This window comes from Neovison vison, chromosome 6 (genome assembly GCF_020171115.1).
Source record: "Neovison vison isolate M4711 chromosome 6, ASM_NN_V1, whole genome shotgun sequence".
NCBI classification, from domain to species: Eukaryota; Metazoa; Chordata; class Mammalia; order Carnivora; family Mustelidae; genus Neogale; species Neogale vison.
Genome location: NC_058096.1, coordinates 168938886 through 168956941, shown reverse-complemented (window position 1 = coordinate 168956941; position 18056 = coordinate 168938886). Strand labels below are relative to the sequence as shown.

Here is an 18056-nt window from a genome sequence, read left to right as displayed (position 1 = left end):
TGGTCCCCAGGGCTGGCACGGCAGGCATTCAGAGAAACACTGCCTGGAAGCTCTCCCATAACCCACAGCGTGACCTTTCCAGGAGCTTCTCATCCGCAAAAGTAAATTCCAAAGGAGCAGGAAGAGACAGATTATCTTAATCGCTCATTGAAATGCATCTGTAGGGAGAGCAAATATTTTCTTAGAAGAGGGGATGGTGTCACTCTCAAGTGTTGTGCATCGTGCAGCCCCCCACCCTGAGGGGCCTGTAAATATGGGGTAGAGGGCTGTGTGGCACTAAAGCCCTTAGGGGAAGAGGGTGAGGGTCTATTAAGAGCAGTTTACAGGCTGAGAATGGCCATGTCCCTTCCTGCACAGTATGGAGCTGGGATTACCCCAGAGTGGCCCTTTGTGTCCTGCTGATACACAGGGTCCTCACTGAGCACCTTGTCCTGACTATTTCTGGGTACTATAGACCACGCTGAGAGCCTGTGCCCTCTTCCCTGCCTGCCCCCATTCTCCCAGCAAATTCCTCCCCATTCAGGGCTCCTTTCTCTGACTTAGTATTCACCACCCCTTCCATGGCTGAGACCTTGACCTCACTGCTGGCCCAACAACTCTGCCTGGAACTTGGACCCTGCCCCCTCCCCGGGACATACGTGAAGTCACCCAAAGAAGCAGGCGCCCTTGGGAAGTGGGTAATGGGAGGGGACCTTGAAGAAGCACCCGGTCCCTAACCACAGTGCTGTACATTTCCATTTGCTACAGGACACAGAACAAACTTGAGCCCCACTTGTTCCCACGTAGCCATGGGGGCTAGGATGTCATCTCTTGCTCTTTGCTGCATCCAGCAGGAGGAGAAATGTCGTTAGACCTACAGGCTATTGACCCTGTGTCGCTCTTAGCCCCTCTTTGTCCCAGCACCTATGTGGTGCCCAGCCCTTAGTTGGTGCCCACACACATTAGTGGGATGGGGAGCATGAGCAACTGGAGGAGGGGCCCTGTGTGTCCATCGGGGTTGTCAGGGTCAGTTCTGAGCTGGCGTGGTGGAATCTAGGAGTGTGCAGGACTGAGGCCCAGCTGGGGCTGGAGTTGTGGACAGCTGCCCCTGCCGGTCAAGCCCAAGGCAGGCGGATTCTCTGCCCAGCTCGCTCCGTGTTCCCCAAAGGCTGGGGGTGGGGGGTGTTTCACGTGGTAGGCTGCTAGGCTTATCCTCCCCACACCCCGTCTGCCAGAAAAGGAAACTGAGGACCGGGAGAGGTAGTTGGAATGTCCGTGAAAGAGTACCAGGGGACTCCGAGCGCAGGGGTTTCTAACCTGAGACCTGCAGACTCTCTCTGGCATATGGTTGCCCTTTATCTGGCCCAGGTTCTGGCATTCCGTGCAAGATTCTACTGGAATCTGCTACTTACAAAAAAGTTTGGAAGGCACTGTTCCTCTTTTCTAGATGGGAAAACTGAGGCCTGGGAGAGCAGTCATTTATCAAAGTCCCAGGGCCAGTTCAGAGCAGAACTAGTCCCCTGGGGTCTGTCTGCCTAGGGCCCTAGTGGGAGGACCCTGGTATGCCCTCTCCAGAGCTCCCCACCCAGGCTCTGGCTGTGGGCATAGAGGGTGGGGTGGGGGTGGGGTGTGGGAGGATTCCAACAGCCAGCCAGCCAGTGGCCGTGTCTCCTTTAAGCAGAGAGCCGCCCGCTGCCGAGGGTGGACTGGTGCCCAGCCAGTGTGAGCTGTGAGCTTCTCTCCCACAGCCCCTCCCTGGGGGAGGGGGAAGAAGGGTGAGGGAGGGCTGAGCAGCGTGGCTCCTGAGGGGAGGGAGTTGGTAGGCAGCAGAGGAAACAATAGCGGACATGCTGTGTGGGCTCAGCCGGGAGACCCCTGGAGAGGCGGGTAAGTCTTGGGGACCAACAGGCAGAGTGATGGGGCTGAGCCCTCTGGAGCTCCCAGGGAGGAGACTGGGACTGCCACTCCCCAGAGACCCAAAGCCTGGAGAGAGTGCAAGGCAGTGACCCCTGGACCCCAGAGCGGGGGCAGCCCACCCAGGACTCTGTCTGACCCTGACTGCCATCCTGAGATTGGGGTCTGAGCTCACCAGGCTGTCTGCTGTCCCACATGGCACGGGCAGCAGGTAGGTCTGGAGTTGCAGAGGGCAGTGCTTAGCCCCTCAGAGGTGCCTCAGGGAGGCATGTCCTGCCCTGGCATGGGCATGAGCTAGCGGGAGTGAGCTCCCTGCCCAGTGATGTGAGAGCAAAGGCCGAGCTCAGGGTGGTGTGGAGGGAGTTCCTAGAGCAGGTGGGAAGCTGGACCTGCTGGCGGCTGGCCGAAGCCCTGGCCCCGGGGTCTGGTTGGTGAGCCCTGGGACTCTGGGAGTACAGTGGGGCAGGTGTCATACAGCAGCCACGTTTCTAGGTGGGGCCAGGATTGGCCCCGTGGGAGGGGCTCTGGAGCAAACACCATTGCTCCATCCTTCTGTCTGGCTGCCTGTCTCTCCAGCCTCATCCTGCTGGGCTGCCTTCTTCCCCCGCCCACCCCTTCCCCCAGCTTGTCAAGAGCCAGGAGCAGGTCATCCTTTCCTGTCAGTCCCTTCCCACACTTAACATATTTTTGATGGTACCCCCTTGAAACAGTTCCAAGGGCAGGTGCTGAGGTCCTAATGGACAGATGAGGAAATAGTCTCAGGGTGGGGGAGGTGGCCCACCCAAGGCCCCACAGCTACCAGTGAAATGGCCAAGCCAGGACTGGCACCCAGATGACTTTTATAACCCAGATGCCTCTGCTCAGTGAATTTAGTCTCTCACCCCTAACCCAATGCAAGGAACAGAGACAGGATCACGCCCAGGTCCCCAGATAACAACAAATAATAGTAGCTGACAGCTGTTGAGATCTGACTTTGTGCCAGGCACTGTTCTAAGCTCTTTCTGTGTGTTTTCTCATTTAATTTTCACAAGATTGTGAGTTTGGTACTATTCTTCTCTCCATTACATAGCTGGGGAAACTGAGGCATGGAGGTATTAAGTGACTTGTCCAAGGCCACACGGCCAGAAGTAGCAAAGCTGGTATTTGACCTCACCTAGTTTGCCTCTGCTCCCTCCCAGGGACTACACTATAAACGGAGGCATTGCCTTCCTGGCCTGGGTGTATCTGTCCTCTTGACCTAAGGCTCAGGTGAGTGGGATGGCCTTGTCCTGCAGTGGTCAGAGCCACAGGTCAGTAGTTCCCTGGAGACTTCCCATGGAAGACTACTGGGGAGGCATCTTCCCCTACCTCATGGGCCTATGGCCTCCACCTGGGCTTAGACCTCAGCATTGCCTGCCTGGACCTTTGTGCCTATCTCTTCCTCAGCCTTCTAGCCTCTATGCCACCTCTCCATGCTGCCGTGGGAGGGAGCTTGCTAATATTCAAATCTGATCACAACTCCTTATCCTGGTGTTTAAGGCCTTTCTTGATCTCCGTGGCCTTTTCTCTTTCTGTTGACTTAATTCTTTTTTTTTTTTGTTAAAGACTTTATGTATTTATTTGACAGAGAGAAATCACAAGTAGATGGAGAGGCAGGCAGAGAGAGAGAGGGAAGCAGGCTCCCCGCTGAGCAGAGAGCCCGATGCGGGACTCGATCCCAGGACCCTGAGATCATGACCTGAGCCGAAGGCAGCGGCTTAACCCACTGAGCCACCCAGGCACCCCTCTGTTGACTTAATTGACCTTCAGCCTCATCACTGCCATCCATACCCTCACCTCTTCTCCGCAGAACTTCATAATGACCACATGAACTTCATGATTACCTGCCACAGCTGATGTCAGCACTGAGACTTTCTTTTTTTTTCTTCAGAAAAGTCCAAAGATGGAGCTTAAGCATAGTGGGATCCAGGCACTCAGTTAACATCGTTAGGACTCTGGGTCTTTGCTTCTCTTTAGGGAGGTACACAGAGGTCCCTATAACCTTTGAGTTTAAGGTCAACCAGGTCAGTCATCTCTAAGGAAGGAGAACCTGTTTCTAATAGTTCCAGCAAACATCCCAGGGCCACCTTTTGTTGGCCCAACTTGGATCAAATGCTTCCTCCTGACCAATCTCTGGTCTGACTGACCTCTGACTGAGGCCTCTGACTGACCAGCCAGGCCTGGTCATGTGGTCTCCCCAGGAGCAGGGGGGACAGGGTATCCAACAAGTAGCTACTCCATATACCCCCGACATTTTGCAGGGAAGGCTGAGGCCCTGAGAAATCAGGCCACATGCAGAGCTCTTCAGTGAGAGCCAGGCTTAGGGTTGGGGACTGTGGAACACACTGCTCAGTGCCCTTTCTCTGCCCCTGATGGACTCCTGCCTGCACATGTCCAGTCTTGCTTCTGGGAGCCTTGTTCACCATACATCAACTCTAAGCCCCTGTGGAAAGGGATGTGCCCAGACTTGGGTGCACAGTAGGCCTAAATACAGATTTTGGCAGGAAGTTGCACCCCCCACGCCCTCAGTGTTCATTCTCTGACTCCCTGCCACAAAGTGGTCTTTGTTCCCAGGGCCTACTGGGCCTCAGTGAGCCCTGGCCGCCCAGTGGGGCCTGGAAAGGCTCAGGCAGGATGTGTGTGTGTGTCATGGGGATAAGGGAGAGTAGTCCTTCTGCTGTGGCCTGGGCCGCCCATCCTCTGAGGGACTCTGACAACAACCGTCTGGATGGTCAGACGGGCCTGACCTACTGCACAGGAGGGGCTGTGGCCATGGGGGGACCCCAGGCCCTTGACCGCAGAGGCCACAATGTAGAACCAGGAGGTCCAGCTTTGCATCCTGGCTCTGGCTCTTCCTGATTCCATGACCTTGAACAACTCATTTCACCTCTTCGATCCCCATTCTCCTCTGTAAGTAGGAATTGAATTCCAGATTATTTACTGAGTACTTACCATACGCCATACTTTCCATGCTGGACATGGTAGTGACAGACAGACATAACCCAGCCTTCTGGACCTGATATCCTAGTGGGCAGAGGCAGATAGTAAATGAGATCATGACTTTTTTTTTTTTTTTTTTTAAAGTGGGGTCTGTTATATGGTGTTGAGTCCATGAAAAAGGTAAAGCAGGGAAGGAAGGTATGAGAGAAGACCTACCTTCCTGAGAAGGTGATATTTCCACAAATTCCTGAAGGATGTGACAGGGGTAGTTTGTGGAAGAATCTTCTGGGCAGAGGGAATAGCCAGTGCAAAGGCCCTGGGGTGGGCACAAGTCTGGTGTGGGCAACAGTGGGAAGACCAGGAAACTGGAGTGGAGCTGGCGAAGGGGAGAGTATTAGGAGGTAAAGTCAGGGAGGATGAGGGACTGTCAGTTGTGGTGAGAATTTTTTTTTTTTTAAAGATTTTGTTTATTTATTTGACAGAGGGAGAGAGATCACAAGTAGGCAGAGAGGCAGGCAGAGAGAGAGGAGGAAGCAGGCTCCCTGCTGAGCAGAGGGGCTCGATCCCAGGACCATGAGATCATGACCTGAGCTGAAGGCAGAGGCTTAACCCTCTGAGCCACCCAGGTGCCCCGTGTGAGAAATTTTGCTTTTACTCTTCACAGAATGAATTGAATCTTTTTACAGCCCCAGGCAACCACAGTCAAGAAATTAAACGGTTCCATTGGTAGCCCAGGTTTAAGGTCATGCTCCTTAATATTGCTGGTTCCAGGGTGAGGTGGGAGAGCCTAGGCCCAGAAGAGGCAGACCGAGGCCTGACTTGAGGCTGCACCCTCATCCCACATGTTATCGGGGCCACTGCGGGCTCTACAGCCCTCTACGGGTCCCTTAGCCTTGTGTTTAGAGGGAGAGCACACAGTTGAGGGGTAAGGCTGTGGCCTGCTGGGAGGCCAGGAAGTTCTGGATTCCAGTCCTTCCTCTGCAGTTCACCAGCTGAGTGCCCTCTCTGGGCTTCAGTCTCTGCATTTGTAAACGAGGAAGTCCCGAAGCCTCCCTCCCCATGCTTTCAGCAGAGTTAAATGAGTTAGCACATGCAGAGTGTGGGCCTGGCACTCCTTTTCCGTGTTCTTTTTTCCCAATCCTTGGCAGCAAGTGAATCGGGCATCTACTTTTAAAATCTCTTGGTATGTTTCTTGCTTCCCTTATAAACATGCATTGAATAGAAAGAGGGGTCATCCTGTTGCCAAGTTGATCTTTCCCTGCTACTCTCTCTGTGGGAGGCTGTCCTCTGGGGAGACTTGTCAGCTGCCGGGATCGGGCTGTCACTCCGAGGTCAACCTGTACCCCATATATGCTCTGGTCCAGCCCATGATGGCCAGAGGGGCATCCTTCTGTGGGCAGTGCCCAAAGGGGCTGGGCTGCTGCCTGGAGCAGAGGTGACTGCAGAACCATAGGCATTATCCAAGTCTCCCCAGGACTGTCATGGGGTGGGATGGGGAGGCCAGAGGGGGCACGTGGCTCTGCCACTTAGGAGTTGTGTGGCGCTGGAAGTTCCCTTGACCCTCTGTGCCTCAGTTTCCTCCTCTGTAACATGGGGATGATAATGGCACCCACCACATAGGAATCTTGTGAGGATAAAGTGGTAATCATTTTAAAGGCCACAGAACATGGCTTGGGTTCAAATCTTGACCTTGCTCTTTACCATTGGAAGTTGGTTAACCTCTGTGCCTCAGTTTCCCCACACCATTGCAGAAGATAGTGAGGATGAAACGAGACAATGCTTATGAAGCACCCAGGACAACTCCCAGAGCTTAATCGGAAGGAGTTGCCATTATTAATCTACGAAAACCTTTTTAACAGGGTCAGTGACAGGGGCAGGGAGACTACTACCGAGTTTCATGGCTTCTGTGTAAACTCCATCATCTCCCTGCTCACACTGCCCCTGGAGGTGAGCCCTCGCAATGCACAGAGGAGAAGCCTGAGGCTCAGAGAGAGGTGCCTTGTCCCGGATTCCTAGCCAGCAGGCAATAAGGTTTAGAATCAGAATCTGAAGTTGGCCTAAGGCCAAAGTCCATCCTTCCTTTTGCAGCCCTGCCTGCCCAGGTGGGAACAGCCAAGCTGGAACTGGCAGAGTCCTCGGGGGTGTGCTGGAACGGTGAGCAGCCGCTGCCCGTGGGGGCAGCCATGGGCCACTGGGACAGTTAAGAAGGTTGGACCCAGGAGTCCCCTTCTCCTCCTCAGGGGAGATGGGGCTGGGTTGGACCTGCTGGTGGCTGGTCCTCATTTCCTCTTCTGCTCTGGCTGAGCCTCTGGGTCTTTGTTTTCTCAGTAAACGAGAAATGTGCTGAATGCTGCCTCCTGGAGGTCCGGAGAACCAGGCTCAGTCATGGCTGAGTCTGTGGCACTGCCTTCCGGTGCCCCTTTCTTGCTGAGGCGGGATCCTGGCAAAGGCATCCTGGCCAGGGGCTGACTTCCTTTTCCCTTTGTCAAAGCTCAATAGCTCCCTGGGGCCCCAGAGAAACGGGGATAATGAAGGCAAATTAGCAAAGATTTCAAGAGAAATAAAATAAGAAAGAAAGGCACCCAACCACCCCTGGCTGTAGTGCGGGGCGCAGGACCAGGTGTACTTAAGCACTGCCTCGCGCTCCCTTCTGCTCTCCCGATGGGGCCAGCCCGCATCCGGGCGGGACAGGCTGGCATTGCTGTGGAAATGCATTTCCCTCGGAAGCGAGTTCTTACAGGACGAACTGACTGAAGGCAAAAGCTTGTAATTGCCCATTGCTGGAAGGAGGAGACGGGAAAAAAGAAACACGCGGATAAAAATATCTCTGTTTTTATGCACGTTTCCAGCTGAAAATTGGTGGGAAAGATGTTTTTGAAAAGCCTTCATCTCTAAGCATGTAATTACCAAGTCCCAGAACAAAAAAAGAGACGGAGCGGGAGAGAGCGAGCAGGTTCTGTGAGGGAGGAGGACTGGGGTCTGAACCCCCATGGGGTTTTCTATAAATAATATAATTCCTTCACATTCTCAAGCCTGGGCTGGTTGGAGCCAGCAATGGGTGGGAGAATACACTTCCATTTTATAGATAGAGAAATAGAGACTTAAGTCATACAGCTGATTGGAAATTCTGACTCTGCCTTGATTCTTGGTTTGAATGCTGCCTCAGTTTCCCCACACCATGGGATGCTTGTGAAAGTGGAGCAGTGTTGCTGAACAGGTATCAACAAATATTGTGGCTTTCCTCCTGAGTGCCTTCCTGAATATAGCAGGGGGTCTTAGATACCCAGAAGCCTCTTAACTAGCAATTAGCTGTCCGGAGGGGCCTTAGTCTCCCAAGAGAGCTCATCAGAGCCACAGACTAAAATGCATGTCCCTTCCCCAGAGAGCAGTCTCTCAAGTCCCCATATATTGCCCACCAACTCTGTCTGCACACACTTGTATGAATTCTGGTTTGTAGCCCATAGTCATGCCTGCCTGATAGCCAGGATGAGAGATGCTCACAGCTGGCTCCCCCAAAGCCAGCAAAAAATTGTAGAAAGGAGGGAGTTGGGGTCACTCAGTTAAGATGAACAGACCGGAGACCTCTGTCCCAAGGGAGTCACTGTAGCCCAACTTGGCACCGTGCACTTCAGTGGAGCAAAATCTGAATATTGGGGTGTAGAAAGGGAGGAGAGGCTGTCTGGAAGACAAATGTGGAGGACACTTCAGAGACACCCCAGGACATGGGCCCTCACTTTCAGAGCCAACATCTTGCAGCCTTTGGGGAACCACATTTGGGGATCCCACCGTTCCTCACTCTAGGTTTCTAGATTTTTAGTATCTGGGCTCAAAACACCACATTTAACCCACTGTTGTTTCATGCTCCATTCTTTGGGATCCGACTGCTCTGAATTTGGTGAACTTGACCCTCTGCTTTCTTGTCCTCTTCTTAGGAGCTAATCTTCCCACTCCCCCATCCCCAGACTCAAATCTGGAGCCAGCAAGCTTATCTCTGGTCTTCCCAGGACAGCCCAAGAGAGAGGGATTTTCCAGTGGCAGAATCTCATTTGCAGGGGATAAGACAGATTTTAATTCCAGAATTGCCCACATGAAATACCAGAGACCTTCGCTGTCACATAGTTGATAGAACCCAGTCTTTTTAATTTTATTGGCTCAGAAGCATCTTGTTGAATCTAAATGAAGTGCAAATTAGGGAACCATAATGGGAGGCATTATACTTAATGACGTGTTGCCTGAATTGGTGGTGGCTGGTGTGAATAACGGGCCTGGGGGACGAGGTGGGGGTGGGGGCTAGTGAGGGAAGCTGCTGGGGGCCCAACTCCGGAGGCCCTGGAAATGATTCTGGGCTTAACTGCTGTCTGATTTGTTATTTACTACCTTCTGGCAAGCAAAGGGAGCCTAGGCTTGGTCTGTAGATGCAGAGTGCTGGGGAGCTGGGTGGTTTCTCAGCGGTTAGAGCTGCAGGTGTGAAGGGTCTCACTTTCCTGAGATCCTGGCTGGGCCATGACCCTGACCTCGTGCTGAACCTGTCCCAGTCCCACCCTGAGCCCCACACAGACTCTAGAGCAGTGATTTTCAGTGGGGGTTCAGGTGGGCTAATATTGTTCCCTTACAGGATGTTTGGCGATGTCTGGAGTCATTATTGGTTGTCATGATGGGGTGGGGTGCTATTGGCATCTAGCGATTAGAGGGCAGGGATGCTGCTGACCATTGTACAATGCCCAAGAGAGCCCCCCCCCACCACATGGAATTATTTAGCAAAAAAAAGATGTTAGTAGTGCAGACGTTGAGCAATGTGCTGTAGTTTGAACCCTGTCCCTGATTCTGACTGAGCCCTGACCCTGAACTCAAGCTGAGCCCTGACCTTGATCCAGACTGAACCCCACTGAACCCTAATGTCAGATTAGGGATGGGATGGGATACTCAGCTTCTGCCCCTTGCCAGGACTGATTCTTCTCTATAACCATGCTTCCTGAGTTAGGTCTCGCCATGGCCAGAGGCTTAGGGAGAAGGAGTGGCCTTCCACAGCTGGTGAATCACTGAGCCAGGGTCTGCCCTCAGGCAGGGCTGAACCCTGAGCCCAGCCTTAACACCTGGCCAGGCCAGGGTGGAGCTGCAGGGATGAGGGCAGCTGGAGAGCTCTTCTTCCAGAGTGGAGGTTTGGGGGGAGAGCATGTGCAGTCTCAAGTGAGGCCCAAGGAATTTGTGGAAGCCCAAGGGGCATACCTGGTGCTGGGAGGGGTAGTCCCCTGGGGCAGCACGGGAGAGCCTGCCAGCTTGATGGGTTTTCACTTGTCTTTGCCCAGCTCAGTCTGGTGCTGAGAAAGGACCTGGAGAAGGAGTGTGAAAAAAATAACCTGGTCCAGGGAGCCTGCAACATGGGGTGGCATGGGCAAGGAGCCTGGGGTTAGGTCCTGGCTTTTTGCAGAAGCTGCCTTGGCTAAGGACTTTGTCCCTCTGTGTTGCAAGTTTTCTTCTCTGTCAAGTGGAAGTGATGATAGCATCTGCCTCCCACCAGGGCTGCTGTGACAAGTGCACGAGATAGAAGGGGATAGTGTGGATGGTTGGTGCATGACGCATTTAGCCCCCTTCCCCTCACCTATCAGGACATAGAAGAGAACCAGAGTATGAACAGGGCCTAAGACAAGGGGGTGCTGAGGGGAAGCATGGGCTCTGGGATTCTCCCGGAGCAGGTAACCTGAAACCTTCCAGCTTCAAACTCCTTTGAGAAGCATAGATGAATTCACAGGAAATGAAGAGGGCTAGCAGCAGAGGAGATAAGCATGGTCTGTATAACGGCTTCTAATTTTGTACTGGGTGTCTGGCCAGTGCAAAAAGGCAAATAACATAAATAAAAAAGTATGAAGCTTAGAAAGTAAGAAATAAAATTGTCACTTTTCACAGATGACAGAAAATCCTAAAGACCCTACAGATAAACTACTAGAATTAATATGGGGATTTTAAAGGTCAGAATACAACATCAACTGTATTATTATATACCAGCAACAAATGATTAGAAAATTAAATTTGAAAAGTGATACAATTTACAATAACATTAAAAAACACTAAAGATATCTAGGAATATATTTAAAGAAAGATGTACAAGATTTTTGCCCATGAAAGTATATAACATTCTTGGTAGAGGTTAAAGAAGACAAAAATAAATCAAAGACTAGACCATGTTCATTGATTGGAAGACCCAGTATTATAAAGATATCACTTGTCCACAGATTAATCTATAAATTCTATACATTCCTAATCAAAAAACAAAGAGAAAACTGAAAAACAGTAGATGAGCACCAGCTGATGCCGAGATTTCCCTTTTGGGGTGGTAGCAGGAATGAGGGTGTTAGCTGGTCTGCTAACCAAGGGCTTGGGTTTTGATAGCTTAAGGATACAGGAGATGATGCCCTCATCCGTTCCCTAGTTGGAATTCACACCCCAGCAGAAAGCCAAGACCTTTAAAAAGATATACCCTCAGTGAAAGTGGGAATTTAGAAAAAATCCACACATCTACCAAAGAGATAGCATGTCTGTCTCAACTAGGTCTTGGGTGGTCTCCTTTGAGAATTTGTGATCTGAGATGTGCTTCTTGTTTCTGTTGGAGGTTGCATTTCAGAGTACACCCCTGATTCCAGAATCCTTGAACCAGGGTGTGGGTAATGATGCCTTGGCAGGCACTGAGGGGAAGGAATTGCAAATTCTCTCTGGACCCTGGAGGGACTGGCTTGCAACCAGGCTTAATAAGAGTCCCGCAGATAAAGCCCCACCAAGGATGAGCTCACAGTCCAACAATTACCAAACTCAGGAAAAAATAGTTCCCTGGGAGGGAGAGTCATCAAATATCCCAAATAGCAGAAACAGCTCTTAAGGGTCTGAGAAATAGAAGACTGAATAACAGATGAACACTGAAAAGATTTAAAATTATTAGAGACCTATAAGACACAGTGGAAAAAGACAGGACAACATGAGGATATAAGCGAAAGGACCAAACAAAGCCTTCCAAAACCAAAAATGTACTTGTTGACATTAAAAACTCATTGGAATTAGGAAAATTTGAATATGGAGTGAGTATTAAATTAATAAAGGAATCATTTTAATTTTATAAGGTGTGATAATGGTATTTTTGCTGGATAAGAAATATGTTCCTATTTTTTAAATGCATACTGAAATATTTAGAGGGGTAATTTCCTCATTTCTGGGGTTTGTTTTAAAATATTTCAATACAGAGGGAAGCCTGGGTGGCTCAGTGGGTCAAGCGACCAACTCTTGGTTTCTGCTCAGGTCATGATCTCAGGGTCATGAGATGGAGCCCTGCCTTGGGCTCTGTACTTACCCTAGAGTCCGCTTGAGATTCTCTCTCCTTCTTTGTCTGCCCCTCCCCCCTGCTCTCACACACACTCTCGCAAATAAATAAATAAATCTTTAAAAAATAATAAATGTGGGGCACCTGGGTGGCTCAGTCATTAAGCATCTGCCTTCAGGTCAGGTCATGATCCCATAGTCCTGGGATCAAGCCCTGCATCAGACTCCCTGCTCTGCAAGAAGCCTGCTTCTCCCTCTCCCACTCCCCCTGCTTGTGTTCCCTCTCTCACTGTGTCTCTGTCAAGTGAATAAATAAAATCTTTAAAAAAAAAAAAAAAGGTACCCTAACTAACATTGCCAAATGCTGGCGAGAATGTGAAACAGCCGGACCTGCTTGGCAATTTTTAACAAAGTTAACCTCATTCTTACCATATGTCCCAGAATTCCACTCCTGGATATTTACCCAGGTGGGATGGAATGTGATGTTCAAATCAAAACTTGTATGTAGATATTTATTACGGCTTCCTGAGAGATCACCCCAAACTGGAAAGAGTGGAAATGTCTTTCAGCCGGTGTATGGCTAACACAGTACATCTTCCCTGCCATCGAGCACCAGTCAGCAATAAAAAGCAACAGACTACTGATCCATGAAAAAACATGTGTGAATCTCAAATGATGCTAAATAAAAGACACTAGACTCCGAAGCCCACACACTGTAGGATTCTATTTATATGGCATTCTAGGGAAGCCAGAATTATATAGAGAGAAAACAGACCAGTGATAGTTGGGAGGTGAGGGGTGCAGGGGGAGGGTGCAGGGACTGGCTATAGAGGGGCAGCAACAGAGAATTTGGGGGGTGATGGAAATGTTCTAAGTCCTGATTGTGGTGGTGGTCAAGACACATTTCCCAAAACCCAGAGAAAAGCATGCCACAAAGAATTAATTTGGATGTCTATAATAAATAGATGAAAATATAAATTGAGGTAAGGCACTAAAACACACACCCATGCAGACTGCTGACCCCCACCGTCCGAGTTTCTAATTTACTCTGTGCTAGGTGGGGCCGAGAATTTGCATTTCTGACGAGTGCCAGGTGATACTGGTAGGGCTGGGCTAGGGACCCTCCTTTGAGAACCTCTGCGTTGTACTAGTCTATTTTCCTAGTGTTTGAAATCTATGAAGAACTTCTCCAAGCATTAAAAAGGCAGATGTTACTATAGATGAGACATCCCTGAGAGATACTAAAGTAGGAAATGTGATGGAGAGAGGTGATGGGTTGTGGGAGAGAAAAACGCAGTCCCAAGGAATTTCCTTTAACCATTTCCTAAGAGAGAGGGGAAGAAAACAACACTTGAAAAATAACAGGGGAGTGTTTTCTAGAATTAAAGGAGACAGACTTATCTCTGGCTGCCTAGAGTGTCTGAGACTATGAACTGCAGACCCTCAAGTGCGGTCCTCACGAAGACGTGTTAATTGGGTCCATTCAAGATTGAGTTTGCTCATGGTCGGCACTGTCTCTCCTGTGTGGAGGTGCCCACGTGTGAGTGAGCTGCCAGTCCCAGTGGGTGTGCAAGCACAGTCCTGGGTGGTGGAGTCTGAAGACCCCCAATCTAATCCAAATTGCCCAGCTCCCCAGCGGTGTGCCTGGGGGCCTGCGTTGTCCTGCTGGGATCCTGAGCTCCTGTATCTGTATGGTGGAATAATCTTGTCCATAATTAATGTTTTGGCGATGGTTAACCACAGAATGGCTGGGAAGCTCCCTGTATAGCATTGCTGTTCAGAAGATTGTTCAGCCCAAGGGCAGAGATGGAGCCTCTGGGTTGGGGGGCACCATGAGGATGCCCCAGCAGAGACTTGGTGAGAGCAGAGAGCTGGTGGCTGGAAGGAACCCCCTCTTCCAGGCCACATCCGTGAAGCAGAAGATTCCCAAGGCTGAAAGCGTTCTCCTGCACGGAAATGAAAGTGCAACTCGGGGCTTTTTCTCTTTCTTGCCTGTAGACGACGGGCCTTACTCCAAAGGAGGCAAGGATGCAGGAGGGACCGATGTGGCCCTGGCGTGCCGCAGACAGAGCATTCCAGGTAATGAGCCTCCCTCTTTGTCCTGGAGGCATGGAGAGCTCAGAGTCAGCGTCAGATGGCATTGGCTCTGCTGCTATCTCGCTCTATGACCTTAGACCAGTCCCTCAACCTCTCTGATCCTTGATGTAAAAAGGAGATGATACCCAGAATTTTGTGGCCAGATGCCCTGTTTACCAAGTGTTGGTCTCACTTGTACTGGAGCTGGGGTTCTGGAATTGCCCTGTGCTGCCTACTCACCCCCTCATCTGTTGACAGAGGAGTTCCGTGGGGTCACCATGGTGGAGCTGATCAAGAAGGAAGGCAGCACACTGGGCCTGACCATCTCAGGTGGCACCGACAAGGATGGGAAGCCCAGGGTCTCCAACCTGAGACCCGGGGGGCTTGCTGCCAGGTGAGGACGGGGCTTGGCAGGGTAGTAGGAAGGGGCTAGAGGCCAATGGAAAATGTACCAGAGTTACAGGCAAAGCGATCAGGCAGGTTTTTCTAGGAGCAGTCAAATGCTTCTCAGAGCAGAGCCTCCAAGGCAGGCTGTAATTCTAGACCCCAGTTACTGCTCTTCTCTTTACACAAGGGGCTTACTCGGCCACAGAATCCCGCTCTTACCAGGCCCTCCAGGCCTTTGCATGTGCAGTTACCTTCTTGGAAGGCCTGTCCCCCACTGGCAGACTCCTGCTCACCCCTTGGTACTGTTTCTGGGAGGCCCTCCATCCCAGGGCAAGGCAGCTGCCCTGCTCTGCTCACATGGCCCTGGATACCTTTGGATACCTTGGTATACCTTGGATACCTATGGATACCTTGCTCTGGATTTTCCTGTCCTCTTACCTGTGTCGCTCCCTTGGACCATGAGCTCCATAGACCTAGGGCTTGGCCTGTCTGGGCCTGTCTGGGCCTCGTATAGAGCAGATGCTGGTAAGTGTCCAGTGGAACAGAATGTATTAGCCGTCAGAACCCAGGGCGAGTGCTTAAGAACTAGCAAAGAGGGAGATGATCCGGCCACTCTGCAGGCTCCTCAGGGTTGGTCAGAACCTTCCTCAGGAGGGCTGATTCCCCCCAGCAGGGGACAATGCCAGGGCTGGGTATCAGACAGGTCTAGGTTAGAATTCGCGCTCTCTTACTAATGTGCTGTGTGACCCTGGACAAGGTCTGACCTCTCTGAGCCACAGCTTCAGATCATAAGGGATTCAGAGATCATAAGGATTCAACAAAAGAGGGGCTGTGAGTGCTGGCACCTGTCACCATGCATGTGCTCTTGCCTCCTTGCTCCCAGGAGTGATCTGCTAAACGTGGGCGACTATATTCGGTCAGTGAATGGGATCCATCTGACCAGGCTCCGCCATGATGAGATCATCACCCTGCTCAAGAATGTGGGCGAGCGCGTGGTGCTGGAGGTGGAGTATGAGCTGCCCCCGCCCGGTGGGTGCCCTTGGACGGGGAACTTTCTCCACTGCCTCAGTCGTGGGTAGACACAGCTATCTCCCCACCAGCACCTGGGTGGTGGGGACCAAGCCAGCTGGGGACCTGAGTGGGTGGGACCTGAAGATTGGCCACAGACATCTAAGTCACATCTAGGGACTTTGCCTACAACTGCAGTATGCTGTCACCAGGAGGTGACAGGGCCCTGTTTATAAACCAGTGTCATTTTGTGTATTTAGTGTTCAGATGCTTTTCCTTAAGGGGGAAAGGTTTGGGGAATGTTGGCTAAAAAAATTGTTCCCTGCCCTACTGCACTCTCCATCCTACCAGCCTGCAGAGTGCAGTGGCCTAGGGTTTAGCCTACCTCTGAATTTTCAAAGTTGGTCGAAAGTCTTAAGATTTGAATAATTAGAATTCAACCCTGGCCTGAGCCCATAGCCATGGATTCAAGTCTGAGTTCAGCAGAACTCTTGTAGTCTTACTTGTCCTACCTATAAATGGGCAGAGGTGGGGGGTAGTTTACCCTCCCTGTAAAGCTCTCCTGAAATGAGTTTTGGGGATGTCTTTGGCTTGGTCATGTGACTGAGGGACTCAAAGGAGCCCTCCTTTTCTCTCTAGCCCCTGAGAACAGCCCAGGGATCATCACAAAGACCGTGGACGTCTCCCTCTACAAGGAGGGCAATAGCTTTGGCTTTGTCCTCAGAGGTCAGTCTAAGAGTCACACTTGGGGGTCAAGGGGCGGGAAGGAGGCTAATGTTGATTCCATACGTGTTCTGTTTTGCTTTAGTAAGGTTATAGATTCAGATATATAGTACATGGATAGATAGATTAATAGATAGATGGTTTCTCACTTTAAAGAACTGAGGACCATTAAGTCAAATGTTAAATGGAAAAATTGTCAAGCAATGATATGTGCATGATTGCTGGGAGTAAGATTGAGAACAAAGTTTGGAGCTGCCTTGGAACCAGGGCAAAGAGGAGAATAAGATGAGGTCATAGGAAGAGAAGCAAATAATTTAAGAGAGAGATAGGATTTCGGTCATGTCACTACTTTCTGTCCTCCCCTGTGGGGATTTATAGTTGGAATCTTCTAAGAGGGCCTGTGAATTGCAAGGACAGGCCCTCAAACAGGTTTAATGAAGGGAGCAGGCTTAGGGGCTGAGTCTGGGCCTCTAGGTATTGAGGTAGGCAGATGACTGCCACCTTCTGTTGAATTCTGTACAGGGGGTGCCCATGAAGACCTACACAAGACCCGTCCACTCGTCCTGACCTACGTCCGGCCCGGCGGCCCCGCTGACAGGTGAGCCTGAGCTGGAGGGAACCTTTCCTTGCCCTGGCTATGCCCAGATCCCCCATGAAGAAGGCAGACTAGAAGCCATTGTGCTCATTCTCCAGATGAGCAAACTGAGGCCCAGAGAGACGCTGCCCCTTGCTACAGAGTCACTCAGGATTGTTGGTGGAGCCAGGACTCCATCCCAAATGACAGAGAGACCAAGCTCTTTCCTTCCTGGCTTGCTACTGTCTCAGGGGTGGGGAGGGAAGCAAGCCTTGGCGTTATGGTGTTCTTCCCTTTCCTGGCTTTTCGTTTCCCCCATCTGTGGAATGGGGTTGATACTGCAGCCCCTGGGAGTTGCCTTGAGAGATTTTGGGGCACCGTGAGCAGCACCACTGTGGCCTCTGTCATGCACCCTCTGGGTTGTGGCCGTGTCATCCTGCCCGTGGCGCAGCCCAGAAGGGCCAGGCGGGCGGGGCCAGGAGGAGAGAACGTGGGAGAGGAACATGCCCAGTTTCCAGCACCCGACCCCCTGACCTCCCCAGTGGGAGATTCTTGGCCATTTTAAGAGAAGCCTGGAACAGCCTTGTCAGAAGTCTAAACCCGTTCTTGGGACGGGGACTTGTGACGAGCTATTCATAGTACCTCCCAGAATAGCTTTAGCCACCTGTTGGGACAAACATTCCAGGGTGGGGATTTGACCCAAACCGAGGTGAACCCCAACTTGGGCCCTTCTCCTGGGGGCCCCTGCCAAATTCGTTCCTAGGTGCATTTGTCACCAGGCTAGAATCGCTGCTGAGAAACCAGAGTGGGGGCAGGGAGAAGGGACCTGAAGATGGGCACCTCGAAGCCTCCAGGCTGCCCCACCCCTGATGCTGTGGGGCCCTGGCAGGGCCAGTGTCCCTTCTGGGCCCTGGCAATCTCCTGTATCCCTGGGGCATCCCTGCACAGGGGTTGAGCCGGGGCTCTGGACGCGTTAAGCACCAAGCAGGATGGAACATGTCAGAGCTGGTCCCAGCTCTCTTTACATCCCTGGTTCATGGGTGCAGCTGCTCCCTTAGAGCCTCCCCCATGTGTTCCCCCACTGTGCCGTCGCTTCCTCCTTCACCCGCTGCCTGGCCCCCGAGACCCCTCC

The 18056-nt window shown here is 51.4% G+C and overlaps 1 protein-coding gene across 1 annotated transcript in view; it reads left to right on the top strand.

Annotated features, from left to right (window-relative positions):
* The first annotated feature begins 1826 nt into the window (after positions 1-1826).
* Positions 1827-18056, top strand: part of GRIP2 (glutamate receptor interacting protein 2) — a 40636-nt gene continuing 24406 nt past the window's right edge. Inside the window, exons 1-6 of the mRNA XM_044252922.1 lie at positions 1827-1866; positions 14155-14235; positions 14491-14626; positions 15503-15648; positions 16267-16353; positions 16873-16948. Of these exons, the coding sequence (XP_044108857.1) occupies positions 1827-1866; positions 14155-14235; positions 14491-14626; positions 15503-15648; positions 16267-16353; positions 16873-16948 (566 nt within the window). The remainder of the gene's footprint in view (positions 1867-14154; positions 14236-14490; positions 14627-15502; positions 15649-16266; positions 16354-16872; positions 16949-18056) is intronic.